The following is a 16,499-nucleotide window of genomic DNA, read 5'->3' as shown; positions in this document are numbered from 1 at the left end:
AGAAAAAACTTAAGGATAAAAGAATGAAACTCATTACTCTGACTCTCAAGTTTCTTGATCAAGCCTCCAGTGAGTACAGTGGTTTCACATACTCAGCACAAGTCTAGTGGGTCTCTGTGGTGATTTTGGCAGCCATCTGTTTATTGCTGCCCAGATTAAATTATAAAAAACTTCTGGTAAAACGTATTTTAGCTTTTACAATCCCTGCTGATAGAGAAAACAAAAACAGGGTGTAACATGAAATCCTTATGGATGAAGTTTACAGCTGAGGCATCCTGACACTGAGGTTTTGTTTGGGCTTTGTGCTTTGGCACATCCAGCATGAAACATAATGAAAGTTACATTAAAGTTACAGCTTTAATGTAGCGTGGGTAGAAGAAAGAACTCTGTGGGCACATCACATTTAATTAAGTTTAATTAAATACTGCTGAAGCACAGAGCATGAACTCAGAAATTTCTCTTTGAACAATACTACATTAATTTACATGGTGAGTTAGTTTTAACTAAAGAAGGACGCCAGACACATTTGTACTTTCAGCAAATTTAACACCCTTATTCATACAGCCTTTAAATAAAGTTGGTCTAGTTGGTCATCATTCACCATGTAGAGGAAACGTTTTCTTTAACCCTTTAAGACCTACCATAGAACCAAGTCTGCCAGAGTTATCTTTATATTTTTACATGCTGCAGTGACATTTTTGGGAGCATTTCAAGTTGCTCCCAAGTATACATGAATACAACCATTATAGCCCAAACTTTAATAATATGTATGCGTTAAGTCTATAATAACTACATTAATTGCAACAAACTGCAATAAACTACAAAAAATTAAAAATCGTTTTTGTTTTTGTTTTTTTTTACATATATTTGTAGGTAAAGAAATTAAAGAGGTTTGTCCCGCAAAACTGTAAATACAAAAAAGTTGCACAAAATAGTTTCTAACAACAGGAAATGTATTTTGAGTGTCTTCATAGTTTTGTTTTTGAGATACACCAATTTTTATATACTGCTGGAAAAACAAAAATAAATATTATAATGCAAATTTGCGGGGAAAAAAAACAGCATTTGCATCAAAATAAACTATTTCCGGCAATTTGAGTTCTAAGCATCCTAGAAACTATTCAGACAAGCATGAAGTCAAGCAACACCAGTGCAGGCTTATAAGGTCCCGAAGGTAAAAAAACAAAAAAACAACAACTACATTTTCCACAAAAATGACATCACTTCCGGTTTTGGCCAGGTCATGGTGGACACACTATAGTTCGCGCTGACGTCTATTCCAAAGTAGGAAGTGTTACGAACAGCTGATCGAATCGGCAAAGCGTGTTTCTGGAATATTATGTTTTTGTTGCTGCAAATGCTTTTTATGCTGTTTTTGCAAAGCTATATGTGGAAGGAAACTGTGACTTAGGACAAGCTGATGACATAAAATGTAAGTACAACTCCTCCAGTTTCATATACAAAAGAATTATTGTGCTATCTTAACTGGTTCCGGATCTACAGGGATTTAAAAATAGTTACACAAAACTGAGCGTACCCGCTCCGACCGGTTTTAAAGGGTTAAGGTAGCTATTTTCTGTCATATGTATATATATTGTTACTGGGGTGGAGGCTCATAGTCAAAGTTTGAAATAATGAGGTCAGAGTATGTACAAGTACTCCCTTATATGGTCATCTTAAGCGCACAAGGGGGCAGCCAATCACAGGTAACCTGGCTTTACGCAAACTAGTCTTGTTTCGTACAGAAGATGAACTGAGGAGCTGCTAAGAGCTGCCAGGCCAAGTGTTTGATAAATCATGGAGAGCTACTCTTGCAGCTTGAATCTTTGCTAACAGGACCGTAGGGCTGTAGCAGGAGAGCAAAGTTTTAAAGCAATATCATATTCAAATCAGAAGAGTGGACACTAAAGTGCATCAAACAAGTCTGTAGACTGACTAAATGAGGTTGATTTGACTCTCTTGATGTTTTCTCAAAAAAACAAACAAAAGAAAAAAAAACAAAGAGCACAGATGCTTGGATCTTGAAAAGTGATCTTTTGTAAATTTGTTTGTCAGGAACCATCTGCCCAAAAAACAAATAAGCAAATGAAAATCTGCTTTACATGCAGAGGAGAGATTCGTTCGTCTGTTTGCAATCTTTGGACAGGTGGTGGAGAGAAAATAAGCATAATGGCCTGTTGCCTGTAGATACTGATGACAGCCACAGGAACATCCTAACATGTGTATACATATACACCACCACGTATAGCAAGATTGGTGCCACAGTTGCTCTTAATTAACAAGTGTTGGCCATTACCAAAAATAAATAAATCTATATTATAGTTTTTAGATGTCTGTAATGGTTTATCCACCAGTTCATGCAAGCAACATTTCAGTGCTTAACCCTTTACAGACAATGATTTCATGGTTCAGGCTTTAAAGAGTTAAAAGCCAGTCTGCAGGCTTATAGAGGTTAAAATGAATAATCTGTTGTTCATTCTAAAGTCACTGCATCACTGCACTTAACACCTACACTCCAACTGCCAAAACAGCAGGCAGCCAAAGTCTAATTGTGCCGTTAGCGGTGCAGTGGCGGTATGACAGAGTCAGAGAATCTTCACTGTAATCCTCTTTTCTCTGGCCCAGGTGTATTAAGGTGGAAATGGATTTTAGATTTGTCATTAATATGACGTCAGCTCACAGCGAGGAGGTGAAAATCTGCAGGGGAGCACAAACTGATTGCATTTTCACAAAAGATCTGAGAAACGTCATGTAGAAAACAGGATAGATGTGAAAATGTGAAGTTAATTGATTACGATGGCCATCAGAGCACGGTAATCTAGCTGTATCCTTTCCCTGAGAATAAGGGACAGTCAACGTGCAATAATAATCTCCAGCTACATACATCTGTATATATAGAGTATTGGTGGGGTTATCGCATTTCCACCCCATTCCCTTCTGAACGTTACCTCCAAATGAGGTGTACCTCGCTGTGGATGTTATATAACTTTTCATTCACTGGGATGATACTGCACTCTGTTTCAACCATTTGAAATGTAGTTCAGAGTGATTAAAAACAACAGCCCAAGATTTTCTAATTGGCAGTAAACCCAAAGTGCAAAGTGCAAAGAATGTTATTACTTAGTCATAAAGTACATTGATCTTCTTTGTTAAGTTTGACAGGTTTTATTTCTGTTTGCAGTATTTTATAAGGATTTAAATTCTTTTTGTGCTTGAAAACATTTGTTTGCAAAAGTTTCCAAATTTCTCCTCTGCAAGTATTGAAAAGAACCTTTTGACAAACATAACTAAGCAACAGAAGAGCTGCTTTTGCCGAGCTGTGGATGAACTCCAACTCTTTGTTCTGTGCTGCAGCCTTGGTGAGTTCTGCGTAGGATTACATGAACCAGTTCTCATTGTTCAGGGTCTCGTTGGCGTGGCCCTCCAGTTCACATAAGATGAACTCTGCAAGAGAACAAAGACCGCCTTCGCAGCTGCAGTCCAGGACGGTGGAGTTGGAGTTCATCTGAACGTGTGAAGCAGCTGAAGAAAACTGGATCTCCAAGATAAGTAAGTAATCTGGACAATGGGGAAAACAGGAACACGGTGCCATTCTAACACATGAAAAAAAAAAGAAATGGCTTAAATGAGCCATCAAACCTACTTGTGTGGAGGTGGATCTACTGACTAACCAGTACCAGTACCATGAATACCTATGGACTTTATGGATACCTACAGTACAGTAGGTATCCATAAAGTCAAACGAAGCATATAAGTATAGATTGAAAATCTGTTTACTGTCACGTCAGACCATACAAAGTAGAAAAAAAAACTCTCTTTGACTTCTTCTTTTTGTTTGATGGACTTGCCTGTTTCCAACATTATGCACTGTCATCAATTGTCCACAGATACCCAAACCACAGATAATAGTGATAGAAACACAATTAGAATCCAATGTGCCCGTCTCTGGTTATGAAGCAGGTGAAACAGGTAGCTCACCAGGAAGATCGTGAATACAGATTACATTTTCTTGAAGTGTCACCCACCTGTGGCGGTCCAGTGCAATGACGTTGAGCGTCACAGTGGAGACATGCACGGTGAGCCCCTGGGCGTAGGGCAGCAGGAAGCAAAGTGTGCTACCAAATTTCCACTCACCCTGCAGGGTGTAGACGAGGGTGAAGGGGAGGCACAGAGTGTTGACCAACAGGTCGGCTGGAGATAGACAAGAAGAAACATGTTTGGCTGTAAAAGTTCTCATGAATACATAACAGAAAACTTCCACTAAACTAAGTTATACAAATGCAACTTATGTTGCTGTCTGTGTGCCAGGAGGCACTGGAGGCAAAAGTTAAGCAAGTGTGTGCATTTTGCCTGCCTTGGATTTACTCTTGATAAAGTTGGATAGTTTAGCTTTTTCCCAACTTAAGGCACCAAATGCTATTTTCGGATCCAGCAGCATTCAATGTCTTAAGTTGTGGAATTTCATTAAGCATTGTCTGTTGGGCATATGGAGTCTTTTTTTTCATTATCGCTATCGCAGGGCATTGCTATACAGGTAAAAATGTTTCTGTTCACCGATTACTCACCCTAAAAATTTAATGCAGTGTTACCATTTAACTCATAAAGGCACAAATATAGTATGATTACGTCCCTTACTATCTTTCCCATTTTATTTTTGTGTTTTTATGTATATGAAGAAGAACATTGCTTTCTTCTTTTGTCTGCTTCTCATCACAAACACATTAAACTCGTTCTATTTCTGAGGTTAATTTTCTCTGAAATTGCTGCAGAAATTCTACACCACCCACTAAACTCTCTCCTTTTGTATCGTCTCCACCATCATAGATAATTAACCGGGCATCCAGCCTTAACTGTCTCAGCTGTTTGTTTTTTTTGAGTTTTTTTGTGTTGTTTAAAAAAGACACACTTCCCCTGCAACAAGAGGGCAAAGGATAGATGAAAAGAAAAGGGAAAAAATACATGAGCTAGAGCATGCACCCATGATGATATATAAAAGAAAATTCCCCTCTCGCCCCTGCGGATGGTCAATCCTTCAAGCTCGGGTCCTCTACCAGAGGCCTGGGAGCTTGAGGGTCCTGCGCAGTATCTTAGCTGTTCCTAGGACTGCGCTCTTCTGGACAGAGACCTCCAATGTTGTTCCTGGGATCTGCTGGAGCAACTCACCTAGCTTGGGAGTCACCGCACCTAGTGCTCTGACTAACACTGGGACCACTGTTACCATCAACCTCTACATCTTCTCAAGCTCTTCTCTGAGCCCTTGGTATTTCTCAAACTTTTCATGTTCCTTCTTCCTGATGTTGCTGTCATTTGGAACCGCTACATCGATCACTACAGGTGTTTTCTTCTATGAGTTGTTGTCCTGACTCGCCCTTGCCATAGCATGTGTGTTGTACCTTGTCAATCTTTAGCTGTGAGAGCAGTCCCTTCTTCTGAATGTTTGAACAATGAGCTAATAATTGTTTCGCCATCAATGTGGATGTTGGCTCTTGAAGATTCCATAGGTCCCTCATCCTATTCATGTAACACCTTCCGTTATTTGCGTAGTAGTATTCCAACAACGCCCTGTTTTCGTCTCTTGCCCACTGATGCCTTCTTGTTCCAGTAATCCATTTCTCATCGGGTTGACCTGGTTCCTCAACACCTGGCCCGGACCTTGTTGATCAAGGCTTCATATTTATCTCTCTCGCTCATGTTTGCGGTAGGCTTGCTTAGCATGGGGGATCTAGCCTTTAGGACCCTTACTGGAGACAGATGCCCCAGGCAGGAATCGAATCGAATTGCGACTCCCGCTCCGAAAGTGTGCAGTCTTTGACCTACCACACTTCGAAAAAGGTTCAGGCCAAGGTTTTGCATTTCATGCCTGCTTTCTTCTCATTAGCAATTTACTAGGAAACAAAAAATGCATATTAATTATTATTGTTTTCAAAAGATTTTTTAAATTTACTGTTTTACAAAACAACAACAACAACAACAACAACAACAACAACAACAACAACAACAACAACAACATCATCATCATAAACCCCACATGAACACCTGGGATATGTTGGCTTTCACGTTGGTTTATGGCTTCAGCTTTTTCCAAGTGTTTCATCTGTCCTGTTCTTGTCCAAGTTCTCAAAATGTAGTCATTATCCCAAATACAGAAAAAAAATGGAAGGGTTGTTGTTTAATGCAGTAGTTTTATTTGTGATCCTGACTATACACAATACTTTTGTAACACTGAGATCAGCTTTCTTTTTTCTTTTTTCACTCAAACACAATCGGCTCATTCCATTAAAGATGCCACAATTTTTCAGTGTTACGGTTGATGTGAGCCCAACTGTTGCTTAAGATGCTTTGTTTTAATTGTAAATGTATGACTCTCATAACATCCAGTTTGTTACACATAAAGCCCTCTTGATGTAACATTTAGCCAAAATATTGACTTCAGACTACAACCAACTCAGACAAATGGCTCCACAAGCTTAAAAATGACTAGCAGGTGGAACGACTACATAACTGGGTCCAAAGTGTCAAGAAAGAAAGAAAGAAAAAGAAAAAATTAAGGAACTTTGATTGTGTAGTTTACTTTACACCTCCATCACTTTGAGTTTTGACTCAAAAAAATCATATTGTGCTGTAGCTGTAGTCTCTTTTCAGCTCAGCAACTTTCTGACACCTGCTCCCTGCCTGTGACTCCATATCAGTGCTGGTGTGTGGATTCAAATGTCAAAATGAAAATCTTTGAAAAGAGTTTCTCCTGGTAAATTCACCTGCAAATATGGAAAATCGGTCCCTATATTTACTCTGCTTGTCCAAACCCCATGTGTAGAGGTCCTATGCTCCAAACATACCCTGACATCTCTCCCGATTTTGTCAACAATAAAGTCTCCAAAAACTGGTTTGATTATTTCCTTTGGTTTCTAAACAGGTTTGTGAATATTTATTCTGCAGCTAATTAAACTGTAGAAGTATGATATATGTATGATGCCTGTGTGTTTTAATTTGATGCTAAAGGTTATTTTTAAAAACATTTTCATGTGTTTTACCTGATAGATCTTTGCCTCTTATTTCTCCCTCTGGGTCTCTCTTTACGGTTCGAATCTACCACATTTTTACTGCACTGATGGCACCAAAAGCAGGTCATATCTATTAAACAACGTTCAAGTTTTTTCAGACTAATTAAAGGAAAAATGGCAACCGCAGTAAAAACTCTGCTGCTAATTCCTGTCCGATCTTGTGTTTTTCTTGCCTACTGTTGTTATATAACCATATAATCGTCTTTTTCCTCCTTTATCCTCAATGTTCCTTTATAATTGAATTTTTACATGTCATCAATGAGAGCAGAGAAGGCCGTGGGAGCACTGAGCTTCTCAGGATTCGTTGAGTCATGTGAGGATACACGCAGAGACAAAGCGACTTGTGAGCATCTGAGCCGCTGTACCTGAAACATCAGACATGGAGAGACGCCATCTGCCCGGAGAGCTGCAGACGGACAGATTGTACACATGATCAGTACAATCAGATTCAGTTCTCTATGTGTGAGCATCAGCGGGGGCAGCAGCTGGTGCCGAGGGGCAGTCAACATCTGTAGATTCATGTCTATCAGACACTGATGTTCTGCACATGCCTCAATTTTAATGGCAATACAAATGAAACCATGCAAAGAATTAAAAAAAAGCAAAAAACTGAAAGATTACTTTACTAATCCATGTGTAAAATAACCCCTTCTCACTTAATTTCCTTTCGCTGCTCAGCTCTCACACAGTGGCTCAGCTAGAGTGGAGCGTGCTTCTGTCCTCTCAGTAAGTGAGGTAGACAGTAGACAGCGGTGAGGAGGGCTGTGCAAAACCAAAACACATACATATGCCTGACACCAGTAAACGAAGCGGCATTTGGCAGCAGTTTAAAGACGTTTTTGTCTTGTCTCGACTTTGTCTTGGTCTCGATACCCTCTGGTCTTGGTATTGTCTTGGTCTTGGTTTAGGCGGTCTTGACTACACGTCTACATATTACTTACCACACTTTGACCAGATGGTGATGCTGGCAAATTACATCCAAAAACTATATGTGTGCAATGGAAAGACACATAGCGAAAACAACACAAATATGGTCCATAGGTCCAGTTTAGGTAAATTGTAAATGGATTGGTTCTTATATAGCGCTTTTCTACTCTGAGCACTCAAGGCACTTTTCACAACTTGCCTCATGCACCCATTAACACAAGCACTATTTTCTACACTCCTATGTAAGTACTCCATCTAACATCCACACACATTCATACTCCAATGGATACACTAGAGAGCAACTTGGAGATAGTATCTTGCCCAAGGATATTTGGCATGCAGACTCCAGCAGAACCACCAACCTTCCGATTTGTAGTTGACCTGCTCTACAACCTGAGCTACAGCCACCCAAAGGTGAAGCCTAATAGACAGCTAGCAGATACAGACACCTGCATCAGGATATTGCTCAATCAAATCAGATTTCCCCATAACTCCAGTATCCAGAAAAAATATAGAGAGTTTTTATGAAGGAGGAAATTAGCTACAGTAATTACTTTTTGTACCTAGCTGTAAATTTGCTTATTTCTGCAATAAAGCTGGACATTTAAAAATGGGAGCCTATGGGGATTAACTCATTTTTTCAGCTTGTCTCAAGTTAACATTTGAGAAAGTGCAGCTTTCAGCACATCCACATTGGCTTTTATGTTACAGCCATGGGTTGGTGCTTGTGTTTGATACTGCAGTACTGCTGCCAATGTGCATTACACTAGAGTAAATCAGACTCCAAAAGGTTTGTGATCCCCTCCAGAAATAAGGTTTCTTTGAATTCAATAAATCCTGCTGCAATCCAAACAATCAAATCCTGACTGAATGCTTCCATCTGACTAAAGGCTAAATTCTGCAAAAGTCTGTATGTTTTTTAATTCCTCACCTGAAGGACTAACAGATAATCGACTCTGCACTGTTATTCTTGTTCCGACTGGACCACCTGCTCTCCTGACTGATTCTCTACCGGTGTTAGAGATAGCATAAACAACAGCTGCAGCTGTTTCAATCGAACCCTGTATTCGACATCTAATTAGATGTGACTGTTTTTTCTGGTACATGAAGCCCCCACAGGGACTGTCCCCGGAAGGAGGCCAAGGCTATTCTGCAAATCTCTGAACCATGTCAGTTTTTGATGATTAAATTTGTGATAAGGGCATTGTGCCAGATTATGTTAGGACAAAAAAGCCATTTGGGGTTGAGCTGATTCTGATGTTTGCCCAATGCTTTCCTTCGGTTTTGTAAATTTTGGCCTGCTGCTTCCTGTGATGCTTCAGGGCAAAGACAGAAAGGAATGAAGGGAGACAGAAAGAAAAAAGACAGCCAGACACACAGTGAAACATGAATCAGCTACATGAAATAAGTAAGACTTCAAATAATTTTAAGAGAATTTTAAATGAAAAGGAGCAGTCATACAAGGAAGACAGAATACCATCAATATTCATAATAACCTTGGAAAATAGAATGAAATTGTTTATTTGTGTACCTACAATCGGCACGTTACAAAGATGAAAGGGTGATAAGACCTTAGTTTATGTCCTGTTTTGTGCTTTGTTTTATTTTTTATTGCAGTAACTGATTTGTTTAATTTGCATTTGCTTTTACTTTAACTTGTTCATTTGGTTTAAGCAGTAAGAACTACTCAATAAATAGTTATTTTTAGGCAATAAGAGCTACTTGGTTGGGTTCAGGTACTAAAGACAGCCCAGTTTTAGGTACTAAGAATTACTTGGTTAGTTTTCAGTATGAAGGAATACTCAGGTAGGTTTTACACGTATGGCCAATTAAGTACAACCAGCATATATTTAGACTAGCATCCTTTTAGGGTGTCAAATGCTTGCCACCCAGTGACATCTTTCGATATGTGCCAAACCCTTGTGACCCTGAATTGCATAAGTGGATTAGAAAATGGACAAACTGATCGAGTTGGGATGTCAAAACTACTTTTTCAATGCCCTGGAATGAGAGCGGCCTGGTGATTAAGCATATTAAAGTATATGAATGAGGCAGCCACACTAGATCATCTCTTTGTGCCAGCCACAAAACTTGTCTGCTCCATCACAGCTAAAGAACTAAAGTAATAGTAGATGAAAATTCAAATGTCATTCATATTAGCTGGAAGGGTCAGTAAATGTTTTCCTCATTGTGTTAATGCTGGAGGCGTAGCTGCACCAAAATCAGACACAGTTTGTACTTTTCTGTTCTGATGTGTCGGGGTAACAATCGCACTTCAGAAGCTAGTTAGTCCGCTCAAAGTCATCCAATGTCCAATAATGAGACAACAGCCACTGCTCCCATCAAGACAACCAGACAAAACTCTCAGCAGAGAGCCTGAGAGAATTAATGAACGAGAGGCAGCAGATGAGCCTGTGGGCGAGGAAGTGCAGTGCTTGCTTTGTTTATCACACACTGCCTGACTGCTCCTGTTTTCATGCAGGGGAATTGAACCGACAACTTTCTAGCTGCTATCTTTCTACCTTCCTGCACATTTCACAGTACATCGGTCACATCGCTCGCTCTCTGTTTCCTTCTGCGTTTGATTTTTCTTTCACAGCAGCCCTGTCTTTTAATTCAAAGGGGGCTTTTTCAGATGTCGACAAACTGAAAGAGGCTCAAATATGAAAGGAATGTGCCCATTAAATGTTCCAGCGCACCCTACATTTGTATAAGCAAACTTCTCTGGTTCGTTTTTGAATAATATGCCTCTAGCAAAACCTTTAAATCTAATTAAATTGCAACAGGACGACATAACTATTAATTTCTCCATACATTCCTTGACAGACAGACAGCATCTTGTTACAGTCAAAGGACAAATTTAGGGGCTGCACCACTGCAGTGTATAAGTGAATAAGGACTATTTTGAACTGTGAATTGGGCAAAGGAAATGTAGAGTCCAAGTAGAAAAATATGAAGCTGAACATCATAGAATAGATCTCTAAGCGACTATAAATCATGACAAATCCTGATGTGAAAACATGCTTCTGAGTGCACTGTAACAGAGAAGCACTTAAAGACCACATCTTCCATCAGTGGTAATGTTCTGTTTTGCAGTTTAAAGAGTGGACTGAACCCTCATCCACATTTTAGTCGGTCTGTTCTTTGCAGAGGTTCCACCTCTCTGGCAAGCTAATAAAATTTGGTGGGCTAATTTTTGTGTAAATTTCTTGAAAGACAAATCTCCCACTTTGCGAAACCACTGGACTGTCTGTTGACTTAGTGTCTTGTGATGCAGCCAATATCTGGACCAAGATTTTAATAACCAGTGAATTTAAGGATATCTTCCCCCTTTTGCCTCTACATGGACCATCTATTTCCATGGAACCAAACTGGTCAAATGTGATTGATCATTTAACCTCAAGAAACAAACAGAAAACAGCAAGCGTTCAGTACCAACAAACTTGTCCCCTGCCTGCAGATTCATATGCATATATTTGTTTATTACATAACACCACCTGATCTTCAGCTTGGAGGAGGAATAACATTAATCCTCAACAGAACCAAATGTCAGGGGGTTCAATAAGCATTAGTGAAGATTAGAAAACAATCTAACAAAAAAAGAACTGATAAAAAGTAGATTATAAGTTATCTGACTAAAACATTGACCAATACCAAAGAAGGTTTAAAATGATGCCACAAATTCAACCATTATTATAGGAAACCAGCAAGCATCATAGGTCAGAATTTAGGAACCCTTTCTGCCATTACTCTAATACCATGGTTTTTACCCTACAATCCTCTTAAAGCCTCAGATCCTTTCAGTAAAGGTTCATGGATTCAAGAATTCAAGTCGGTGCATTAATCTAAAGTTGCTCTTAATCTAAAGCCATATTCTATAAGAGCACTGGCCATTATGGTTGTCCATGTTTTGATAAGAACTGCAGTTTCAAAATAAGTAAAATGCAAAAAAAAAAAAAAAAAAAGTTTAATGGTTTATATAGTGAGGCAGCACGGTGGCACGGTTGTTAGCACTGTTGCCGCACAGCAAGAAGGTCCTGAGTTCAATTCCACCATCAGGCCGGGGTCTTTCTGTGTGGAGTTTGCATGTTCTCCCCGTGTTTGCGTGGGTTCCCTCCGGGTACTCCGGCTTCCTCCCACTGCCCAAAGACATGCAGCTTGTGGGGATAGGTTAATTGGATAATCCAAATTGCCACAATGTGTGAATGAATGTGAGTGCGAATGGTTGTCTGTCCCTGTGTGTTGGCCCTGCGACAGACTGGCAACCTGTCCAGGCTGTACCCCGCCTATCGCCCTATGACAGCTGGCTCCAGCGCCCCCCGCGACCCTGAAAAGGATAAGCGGAAGTGAATGGATGGATGGTTTATATAGTGGTGTCTCTAACAGTTGTAGTTTTACATCCAAGATTGGTTCTTTGTTCCAGTTCTAGCCCCCGTCAACAAGAGATGACCATGAAAATGACAGGAATTTAGATTCCATTGGCTCATGGTCAAAGTAGCTCCCAGAGATAATAACCAACTATAGCCAACCAGTGAATTTGTAGATTTTACTGGGGAAGTACCATAGATTTAAGTAATGGTTGGTTATGCCACAGCAGAGATACATAATTTATCATTTAAATTACTATGATTTAATAATTTATATCATTTGCTTTTGTTTATGTTTGACAAGGTTTGTGGCCTTGCCCCATGTGTCACAAACCGTCTGTTTCTGGAGCTGAACTAAAACCACATGAGACTCCGCTTACTGTCATCAACTGAGTGAGCTGTAACGCATTTATACGGCCGTATTACGTCTATCACTATGATAGGTGGAAAAAGTAGTTCCTATCCCATAATATATTTACTCTCCATTGTTATACACTATGGAAAAACATTTTTTAATGTATTTCGATGTCCTGTATAATAGTAACCTTACTTATTAAAATTCTATTTTATAATAAAGCAGTGCAACAGTTTATGTTTTATTTAAAGTCAGTACATTTTACCATCAGTCACTTTTAGTTCAGCTTCTCTTTTCTGTGCTTTGTTTCAACTTTCTTTTAAATGTTGGCCCTCATAATTTTTTCCTCTTCCATTTTCTCTCTCGGTAAAATACTTCTCTCATGACTAAATGAAAGTAAATGGAACGATCTGATATCGTCATGTTGGTGTTGTTCCCACATCATCATGAAAATGTTCTTCCAGGTTCAACATTGCAAGTGACCAATCAGAATGTGTGACGTCATACTTTTGCGACTTTGGGAAAAACCGCCGTAAAACAAAAACCTGTACTCTGTCCGCCGATCAACGGACCCTGACCCTAACCCTAACCCTTTAATAAACGCTAAGCAGAACTGATATTGTCCTTGCAACATTGGAATTTCATAAATGCACGAATGGCTTGGCGCGCAAAAGAATAACGTCACAAGAATGTGATTGGTCACTTGCAATGTTGAACCTGGAACAACATTTTCATGATGATGTGGGAACAACACCAACACGACGATATCAGATCATCCAAGTAAATGCTTGGTCTCAAATGCTTTTCATTTTCAGCCGCAGGTCTTTTCTAAGACACTGCAGCAGTGTTTGTAACCTTTAAACCTCTCCTCATGAGCAGGCCCAATTCTAATTAACAGCTCAGTTTTTAAAATGTTACCCAGTGAAAAGGCTAAAATGGAAAGGCTGTTTAGGACTACTGTGACTGTTTCATTACTTTTTTGCTTTCAAATCTCACCCTGACCTGCCGGAGACAGCAACATGCTATATTTTAACATGCTATACTATATTTTCAAAATTTTATCTACTGAGTCCAAGGTTGCTCAGTTTGGGTGCACAGTTTTAGAGCGTTTTTACAAAAAGCAGCCTCTGGCACCATGAAAGACTCTCAGCAGCACTTTCATTCAGATTATCATTTCTCATACTCAATTTCATTCATTATGATATAATGTGCTGAAAAAGAAAGAAACTGACATCTATCACTTCTCCTCTCCATCAGTGAAGGTGTGTTCAGCTGGAAAACACAAGCATCTAACTTCTTCAGATGTTATAAGCAAACGGTGAAGATGCCAGAAAAGATTTCAAAGGCATGAAAGCTGTGCTTGTGTCCTGCCAGACGGATGGGGTACTGAGAGATAAACTGAGCATGACTGTTTATGCAGACTGTCATATCTGCTTGTGTCATGTCTCAGTTTTATGTAACGTCTTTATGCGTTCACTGTAGTACACGCATCCCTGAAACTCTGGACTATTTGCCTGGATCAGAGCAGAATATACTGCTCTCAGTCTCAGCATGCCACAAAAGAAAACAAAAGCTCACCATATGCATTTTACACTATATGAGCAATTTATCTCTAAAGTTATTACATCAGCTCAAGGGAGACTGGTGAACCATCTGTAGCATGCAATACGGGTCTATTGTGGTGAGAGAGAGCTAAGAGTACTGTCATGTTACTAGTCTATCTGCAGTACCCCCTCACCTATGGCTAAGAGCTCAGATACATGTAGTAGAAATGAGCTGCCTCTGTAGTAACTACTAGGGATGGGTACCGGTATCCGGTGCCATTATGGCACTGGTTCTGACATAAACAGTAGTAACCAGACTGAAAAGCAGCGCACATTTCGGTGCTTTATTTCAGTGCTTTTTTTTCCTGAGATGTCATACACTTTGGATTCCAGCCAATCATTTTACCTTTGCAAGCGTAGTAGGCGGGCCCAGGTACGTACGTTCTTTTAGAGCAGAGCTACAGATTAAAAATGCCCAAAGCAAAGCGGTCAAAGTCTGGCTGTACTTCACAGCAAAAGATGCAAACTCAGCAGCCTGCAACAAGTGCTTTAAGGTGATACTGTCAAAGGAGGTAACACCTCAAATCCGATGAAACACCTGGCAACGCATGGCGTTTTTTTTAAAAGCCGAGAAATGCACCGTATTTGATAGCTTGCTGCGAGACCTCACACCGTGCACATCTACTGCAGGTGTGGTGCCTGTTATCGGACCCGGAGTTAGCAACATCCCCCAAAAACCCGAAGAGGAGAGTCCTGGCCCCTAGCCCTGCCAGTGTAGCAGAAATGATGACGGATGATGATGGCAGCAGCCACCGTTCTTCTCTGCGTGAGTAGCTTAATGTTGTTCGTGTGTAATTTCCGTTGAGTAGGCTAACCACGTTATTACATTAACAAATGTAAGGTGAACTAGCAAACACCATCGTAGTTACATGCAGCTGTCTTCTTGTTTGATGGCAGATACTCCCTTCACCCTGGCCAAAAAGGCTAAAATGACCAAAGAAAAAGTGGAAAACAACTAAACATGAGAGGTTTTTGGACAAAGTTGGTGGGTTTTTTTTTTCCATTGTTTAAGCACTGCTTCCAGCCAAGAGTGATACCATATATGCCCCATAGCTTCAGAAAAGGCTAACATTGTTATCTTTTTACAAAAAAAACCCCAGCTAAACATGAGAGGTTTTTGGACAAAGTTTGTGTTCTTGATTCTTTAAGCACCGGTTCGAGCACCGGTTCGAGCACCGTTTAAGCACCGGCACCGTTTCAAAAGTACCGGTTTGGTACTGGTATCGGATAAAACCTAAATGATACCCATCCCTAGTGACTACAGTGACTAGCTCAGAGTAGAGCTGCTACTCCTCTACACTGAAAGGAGCAAGCAGAGGTAGTTTGGGCATTAGATCAGGATACAACCTCGGGACCCTTCCTTGGAGAGGTGTTTTATGCATCTCTTACCAGAAGGAGAGCCTGGCCAGACCCCAGGGTCTGGGAAAATGTCTCTTAGCTGGCTTGGGACAGCCTCAGCAAACTAGAGCATGCAAATATATAATATTGATAGAATATCCGCTACAACCCGCGTTTATCAAATCACTGCCAATATCCTACACATATATCCATGTTATGTCGAACCAGGTAAGCTTTGAGGTAGCCTTTCAGCTTTTACCCAGTGCTAATCATAAGGGATTATCTGACTACTGTGATGTTCAGTCTAGTACTGTATGGCATTTATCCTACAATATAAAACACCTTATTGTGAACTGGATCTAAATTAATAAAACTGAGCCAACATATATATGCCACTGATATTATATGTAAGCCTTGCTAGATGTGCAGTGACCACAGTGCATTGTGAAGGAGTAAAGGAGAAGGAGTGCAAGGAAGTAGTAATGAAAAACATTACACTGAGATTTAACTGAGGATTTAATTTGCAAAACTTGCAAAAGGCAAAAATAAGTTAATAGTGTTTTTCCAGGACATGAACAGTAAGTATGTGTGAGCATTTATTAATGATGGCCAATGGTGGATTTTATTTTTGCATCCAATTTTCTCTACTCCTCTCAGAACAAGCGAGTCTCGGGGCTATATAAAGATGCTTCTGCACACGAACACACGTAGAGTTAGGCACACACACACGAGTAAGCAAATGGCGTTTGATCTAATTATTTTTTTCTTTTTCTTCATTAGCTCATTTTGTACTTTGTGACAGATGGAGAGGGGATGCCAGGGACCTCACAAAGCTGATTGCAGCGCC

General features: G+C 40.0%; 1 protein-coding gene across 3 annotated transcripts in view; it reads right to left on the bottom strand.

Annotated features, from left to right (window-relative positions):
* The window catches only part of npy2rl (neuropeptide Y receptor Y2, like), an 86,693-nt gene that overhangs the window by 10,465 nt on the left and 59,729 nt on the right, over positions 1-16,499 (bottom strand). For all 3 annotated transcript variants that reach the window (XM_004572302.4, XM_076880036.1, XM_004572303.4), the window contains exon 4: positions 4,026-4,191. In XM_004572302.4, the coding sequence (XP_004572359.1) occupies positions 4,026-4,191 (166 nt within the window). The remainder of the gene's footprint in view (positions 1-4,025; positions 4,192-16,499) is intronic.

The sequence above is a fragment of the Maylandia zebra genome, linkage group LG3 (genome assembly GCF_041146795.1).
Source record: "Maylandia zebra isolate NMK-2024a linkage group LG3, Mzebra_GT3a, whole genome shotgun sequence".
Classification (NCBI taxonomy): Eukaryota; Metazoa; Chordata; class Actinopteri; order Cichliformes; family Cichlidae; genus Maylandia; species Maylandia zebra.
The sequence above is the reverse complement of the archived record's forward strand: the minus strand, read 5'-3'. Positions and strand labels throughout refer to the sequence as shown.